Below are 7,600 nucleotides of genomic sequence, written 5' to 3'. Positions count from 1 at the left end.
TTTCATGGTATCCCCAATCTCCAAATACTTAACACCTCTCTTCAAACGACTCAATTCCAACCTCACCTCCATGGCCAAGTCTTCTAACCCAGTATCTACCCCTCCAACATATTTGGAACCTCACAATCCTACTTCCTCTCTACCATCTCTAGACTTGGATGCTGATCTCCCAGTTCAACCAAACCCTACTGCAACCACCACTCAACACCCTATGGTAACTCGAAATAGGGATGGGACTCGTCGGCCTAAAATTTAATTCGCTACTAAACACCCTCTTCCTGGTCCTCTCACTGCTCATGTCCTCAACACCACCATTGAGCCTACAACTTATGCTTCTGCCTCTAAATCACCTGAATGACGAAATTCTATGGACTCTGAATTCAATGCCTTAATCCGCAGTGGAATCTGGACCTTGATTCCTCCTCATCCCTCCATGAACATTATTGGCTGCAAATGGGTGTTCCATATAAAGAAAAAGGCCGATGGCACCATTGAACGCTACAAAGCTCGTCTTGTAGCCAAAGGTTATAATCAACAGGAAAGCCTTGATTACACTGAGACGTTTAGCCCTGTTGTCAAACCAGCCTCCATTCGCTTGGTCATCTCTGTCGCTCTCTCATCCAATTGGCCACTTCATCAACTGGACATCCAAAATGCCTTCCTTCATGGCATCCTCACCGAAGAAGTTTATATGACCCAACCCCCTAGTTTTATCAACTCTCAATTTCCAGGCCGTGTTTGCAAACTCCACAAGCCCTTATATGGCCTTAAGTAAGCCCCAAGGGTCTGGTTTGATCGCCTTAGTTCCTTTCTTCTTGAATCTGGATTTTGTGGTTTCCAAGACTAATACATCATTATTTATCTACCAAAGTAGTGGAGTTACGATATATATTCTCATCTAGGTCGATGATATAATAATAACTGGTAGTCATGCTCCCGCTGTGTCTACATTCATTCAAAAATTGGCTACTGTGTTTGCCATCAAATATTTAGGAGCCTTACACTACTTTCTTGGTATTAAAGTCACCCTGTCACTAATGGTCTTCTTTTATCACAGGAACAGTACATTTTGGATTTGCTTTCCAAAACTAACATGACAGGTTGCAAGCCCGTATCTACTCCACTGTCTTCTTCTTAAAAGTTGACAAGGATATCTGGCTCTTTGATGGATGATCCAACCCTTTATCGCAGTGTCATCGGTGCCCTCCAATATGCTACTCTGACCCGGCTAGACATTACATTTGCAGTTAACAAAGTGTGTCAATTCATGCATCAACCAACTCTGGATCACTGGACTAGCGTCAAGCGTATACTTCGGTATCTCAAGCATACTGCATCTCATGGGATACTTTTCCAACCCCAGCAGTCTATGCAGCTCTCTGCGTACTCTGATGCTGATTGGGTAGGTTGCCCAGATGACAGAAAATCTACTGGCGGGTACGCCATCTTTCATGGCACCAACTTGATCTCCTGGAGTTCTCGAAAACAAGCTACAGTAGCCCATTCGAGCACAGAGGCTGAGTACAGGGCCCTTGCCAACACTGCTGTTGAGCTTACATGACTACAATCACTTATTAAAGAACTCAGATTATACATGAAATCGGCGCCCATCCTATGGTGTGACAATGTTGGTGCGACCTATCTCACCGTAAATCCTGTATTTCATGCCCAGACTAAACATGTCGAAATTGACTTTCATTTTGTTCGTGATAAAGTCTCCAAGGGGGATCTTGACGACCGATTCATCTCCACCTAGGATCAAACTGCGGATATTTTCACCAAGGCCTTATCTCAGCCACATTTTTCATTATTAACAAGTAAGCTCAAGGTCCTTCCAGCCCCGTTGATCTTGAGGTGGCGTATAGAAGGAAATCATTCAAAATATGATTTGAATACTTTCAATCCCATCCTACCATTTTCTACAACTATGGCAAGCCAACACAATGGATTGACAAGGATCTCAAGGATCTCAATCACAGAGCAAATCTTTTGGAGTTCAGAGAAGGAAAGAATTTAAATAAAAAGACAGTTGAAAGAGTAAATGGATCCTCAAGAGATAAAAATCAATCCCATTTCAAATCATTTCCTTACAAAGAAGGGACACATCCCTTGATTGATTCTCTTATCTCCTATAAAGATTGTCATTGTAAACTTACCAATGCATAGTTGAAGTTCTACACTGTGGACATAGGTTCTTCAAAACAGAACCACATTAAATTCTCTTGTCGCATTTTCTTCTTCTCTTGTCTCCTTCTCTAATCCTTTCTTTTACAACTTGAGATAAACAAAGCATTTGAATGTGAAACTTTTGGCGCTCACCATCTTTGCCCCAAGTAGAATGATGTGGTGTGTTTCTTCCTAGTCTTTCCTCTGCCTTGAGATTCTTCTCTTCTCTCCTTCTCTAATCCTTTCTTTTATAGTTTGAGACAAACAAAGCATTTGAATGTGAAACTTGTGGCGCTCACCATCTTTGCCCCAAGTAGAATGATGTGCCGTGTTTCTTCCTAGTCTTTCGTCCGCCTTGAGCGTGCTATCTCCGGTATTATTGTCGTGTACCTTTACTTGTTTTTTCCTTGTGTTTACCTCCCTTAATGAATCCTCTCCCACACATCTAGCCCTCTTAGCCATGGCCTATGCGATTTTCCCCTTAGTCCACTTCCTGTTACATATGCTGGAATGTGTTCTACCTAAACTTATCATCTTCACCTATCTTTGTCTGGAGTTTTTTGTTTTCCTCTTGCTGTTGGTAGTAGGACTCTAAAGGTTTTAGATAACTTTGGTGTGCCTTCTCCGTGAGTTTTTTTTCCCCTTTCTCAACTGTCCTTCACATAACTCCCTCTGCTAAACCTTCCTCTAGTTTCCTCGTTTTCAGGTCCCTTGGTGCAGTGGGACTGCAAACCGTCTTATCTTGACCTTCTCTTGGTGTTTTCCCAGTGCTTTTCCCTATGTCCCTGTTCTTTCCCCTTTTCCTGTGTCTCAGTATGAATCCAAATATCCCAAATTCCTCTGGACCTGGGAATCACAGAGAGCATGGATCATCGTCAAACTCTCTTCAACTTTCTGATGAGGAGGATGGCTTTTTCCTTGATGACCACACGGAAGAATGACTTGCTTAGAGTTGGGATAACACCCTAATAGGGTATATCTTAGAAGGTAAGAGATTTCGTCCATAGGCCGTAACAGAAGCGCTGGTCCAGGTCTGGAATACAAAGGACAAGGTGGAGGCTTACCCCTATACTGAGAGAAGTTTCACGTTCCACTTTCAGCATGAGTTGGATCTAAAGAACATTTTAACAGAGGGCCCCTGGTCCGTTGCCGATAATCTGATCGTCTTGGAGCACTGGAAAGAGTCAAAAGACTGGAAGTTTGATCAATCAGAGTTTTGGATTTAGCTGCACGATGTCCCAATAGAGCTTCAGGAGCTGAGTCTGGTGTTCCAGATGGCGACGAAGGTAGGAGTCCCAGTGAGTGCTATGTTGATTGATGGTAACCAGTTTGGGGAGAGAGTGTGTTTTTTAAGAATTAGAGTGGTTCTTAATATCTTGAAGCCGCTTCGCACAAACATTCCCTTGAAGAGAAGAAATGGGTCTCAGATCAACGTGGTGGTGAAGTATGAGAGACTCCCGCTATTTTGTACCTACTGCTGTAAACTGGGCTATGAGGGGACAAGATGCAGCTTATTGTTCGAGGATGATCGCAGGTATAAAGATACTCATAGGTGTGCGGCAGAAATCCACTGCCCCCTCAGGCCAAAAGGTATCAATGGTCAGCAGATGAAAGGGAGTACTCCCCCAGCGCGTATGATGGAATAGGCTATGACCCTTACAGCGAAGGAAATGTTCTCCCCTGAGGATGGTGCATCGGCCGGAGCACAACAAAGGAATTTTGGTAGGGATGATAGATACAATACTGGAAACCGTACGCCCCTCATCCGTTAGAAATGGGCCAGGCCTACTTTCCTGCTACTGTGTGTGCTGTCCCCCTTGCCCTACCTGCTAACATTGTCGACCCTACCAGGTATCAATCCCAATTGCCCAATCTCCAACCTTTTTCCTTTTCTAGTAATCATTGGCCCCATCATAACATACCAACCTGTAAGTACCGCGGTCCTTCGGGACAAAGGTTTCCTCTGCCCTAAATTCCTTTGTGGTATATTGGCGCCATAGGGTTTTGGGAGATACATGTGTGTGTATGGATGTGGATAACATTGTCAATGTATGATAAATAGGGGATTGGGATCATGCATTAAAATATGTTAACATAATGAGAAGTCGCCACCTAGGGTTAGGGCCTAGGACCCATTAAGTGTAGCCCTAACCGTGGTGAGCGGAATCGGGCTACGTGACTCCATATGGTCCGACCAAAGGTTCGGGTAAGGGGTTAGATTACGAGTGTGGGAAGGTGTTAGGCACCCACCTAGCCCGGCCGAAGCCGGTCTCTCTGTGTTAGATGCTACATAAGGACGAATGTTGTCTCTCTCTTTTTATGGAGATGGGGGATATTATGAACTACATTCAGATGCTATGAATTGAACTAAAGCATAATAAACTACATTATATATGTGAAAAATGCGGACTAAAACGGTAAAATACGAAAGGGCTACATTGGATCAACAAAAATGCAATAATTATACCTGTATGATTGTATGCCCCTGGGTCAGGGGAGATGGACGAACGGACCGACGCTGCTTCTTTCTCGACAGAGTAACGACTCTTTCGAGTGATTTGGGAAAGAGTAAACAGACAGAATAACATCTGTAACAAAGGAGTTTTGATGGTTATCCGTGCACAGACGGGATACCAACGCCAAGGAGCCAAAGCGCTCTATACTCAGAGGGACAATCGAAGGATCTGTCCGTCATAAGAAAACTTCAAATACTGACACACTCATGAGAGAAGGAGGAGAAATGAGGGTGAAAAGGGAGAAAAAGAGGCTAGGAATCACTTGGGGAGGGTCTCTCTACCCAAAATTCCTTGGAAAATGTGGGAGGGGACCCTCCTATTTATAGGGAGGGACCCTTTCTTTCTCCTGGCCGGATAAGTCCTCCATGGCGCCGTGGGTGACGTCAGCAGGTTGATGTCACACCCCCTCATGGCACCGTGGAAATCTGGTACACATCCCCACGGTGTCGTGGGAAGGTGCCCACGGTGCCGTGGGAAGGCGTCCACTGCGCCATGGGAGCGCAGTGCCATTTTTCTTTGTTTTTGGGTCTAAAATGGGCCATTTTGTGCTCAGCATGGTTCTTGGTCTTATGGGTCAGGTATCTTTGGGTCTGAAAAGAGGGAGAGTGCGTCGTCCATCGTCCATGTCCCGTTGTCATCATTGCCAATCAGGGGGTGACAAAAAATCGGCGTCTACAGTTTGCCCCTCTTTGGCCAGGCCTGTGCCAACAGCCGAAGGGTTAAGACAAAAGACCAACTAATTTTGTCACCAAGAGCATGTACTGCTGACGCTTTGCTCAAAGGTGGCAGAGTTGCTAAAAACAGGCGGTTAATCGTGATGAAATCTTTCGATAATCTTCAAAAGAAAAGCTTGGACGAACCAAATTTTTATCTTGTGAGCATTGCTCAAACAATTTTTGAGGGTGATAAGGCACCGCTCGACCAAAGACCTAGATAAGGCACCACTCGGCCCACAAGATCCAATATGAGGGACTCCACTGGGATAGAATTTTGAGGGTGATAAGGCACCACTCAACCGAAGATCTAAATAAGGCACCGCTCGGCCCGAAGATCAAATTTGAGGGTGATAAGGAACCACTCAACCAAAGACCTAGATAAGGCGCCACTCGGCCCGAAGATCCAATTTGAGGGTGATAAGGCACCACTCGACCAAAAGTCAAACTTGGATGGTTATAAGGTTCCACTCGACCGAAACCATCAAGTTTGGAGGGTGATAAGGCACCACTCGACCGAAGATCTAGATAAGGCACCACTTGGCCCGAAGATCAAATTTGAGGGTGATAAGGCACCACTTGACCAAGAGTCAAACTTGGATGGTTATAAGGTGCCACTCGACCGAAATCATCAAGTTTGGAGGGTGATAAGGCACCACTCGATCGAAGATCTAGATAAGGCACCACTTGGCCCGAAGATCAAATTTGAGGGTGATAAGGCACCACTCGACCGAGAGTCAAACTTGGATGGTTATAAGGTGCCACTCGACCGAAACCATCAAGTTTGGAGGGTGATAAGGCACCACTCGATCGAAGATCTAGATAAGGCACCACTTGGCCCGAAGATCAAATTTGAGGGTGATAAGGCACCACTCGACCGAGAGTCAAACTTGGATGGTTATAAGGTGCCACTCGACCGAAACCATCAAGTTTGGAGGGTGATAAGGCACCACTAGACCGAAAGTTAGTATTGAGGGATTTCACTGGGGATTTTTTTTTTTTGGTCCACAGGGCCGTGTGGGGGTCGGCACGGCCCCGTGTATGGGCGGCTCCGTGCCAGACTTCACGGCTCCGTGGGCAAACCTCCACGGTGCCGTGGGCCACTGTTCCACGGGACCGTGGAGAATTCCACGGCGCCGTGGGCGCGATAGAGAATTTATAAATAGAGGGCTCCCTCCCTCATTTCTTCACTCTCATTTCTGCTGCGAAGCTCTGCTTTTTTATTTTTGACTTCAACCCCTTTTTCCACTACCCATGTCTTTTTTGATCCACTCCACTACTGCTCTGTTGGCCTATGGTATCTTCGGTCACCGCCATGGTTGTCGCTCCATATGGGGCCAGGTCAGTATTCTTACTCTTTCCCTTTCAATTTATGCATTTATTTATATTAGCTTCATACCTCACCACATAGATTAGAGGTAATGTCCCTAGATTCTGCCCCAAGCTCCTAATGGCACGCAAATTCAGGTAATGCCCCTAGATATCATCCTAGGCACCTAGTGGCACACAAATCCAAGCGAGGCCATCAGACAATACCCTAAGTATATTTTGGCACACAAATCTAGGTAACGCCTCTAGATACCCTCCTAAGCACCCAGTAGCATGTAAATCAAAGTGAGGCCATCAGACATCACCTTAAGTGTCCTTTGTCACGTAAATCAAGGTAACGCCTCTAGATACCCTCCTAGGCACCTAGTGGCACGTAAATCAAAGCGAGGCCATCAGACACCACCTTAAGTATCCTTTGGCATGCAAGTTTAGGTAACGCCTCTAGATACCCTCCTAGGCACCTAGTGGCACGTAAATCAAAGCGAGGCCATCAGACACTACCCTAAGTATCCTTTGGCACGCAAATTTAGGTAACGCCTCTAAATACCCTCCTAGGTACCTAGTGGCACACAAATCAAAGCGAGGCCATCAGACATCACCTTAAGTGTCCTTTGGCATGCAAATCTAGGTAACACCTCTACATACCCTCCTAGGCTCCCAGTGGCACGTAAATCAAAGCGAGGCCATCAGATACCACTTTAAGTGTCATTTGGCCTGCAAATTTAGGTAATGCCTCTAGATACCCTCCTAGGCACCCAGTGGCATGTAAATCAAAGCGAGGCCATCAGACACCACCTTAAGTGTCCTTTAGCACACAAATCAAGGTAATGCCTCTAGATACCCTCCTAGGCACCTAGTGGCACGTAAATCAAAGCG

The 7,600-nt window shown here is 45.6% G+C and overlaps 1 protein-coding gene across 1 annotated transcript; it reads left to right on the top strand.

The window, feature by feature from the left end:
* The first annotated feature begins 1,165 nt into the window (after window positions 1–1,165).
* Window positions 1,166–1,561, top strand: LOC122668426 (uncharacterized mitochondrial protein AtMg00810-like). Its single transcript, XM_043864991.1, has one exon. It carries the CDS (start codon window positions 1,166–1,168, stop codon window positions 1,559–1,561), a length of 396 nt encoding a protein of 131 aa, XP_043720926.1.
* Window positions 1,562–7,600: the final 6,039 nt, after the last annotated feature.

Source organism: Telopea speciosissima, chromosome 7 (genome assembly GCF_018873765.1).
Source record: "Telopea speciosissima isolate NSW1024214 ecotype Mountain lineage chromosome 7, Tspe_v1, whole genome shotgun sequence".
Lineage (NCBI taxonomy): Eukaryota > Viridiplantae > Streptophyta > Magnoliopsida > Proteales > Proteaceae > Telopea > Telopea speciosissima.
The sequence above is the reverse complement of the archived record's forward strand: the minus strand, read 5'-3'. Positions and strand labels throughout refer to the sequence as shown.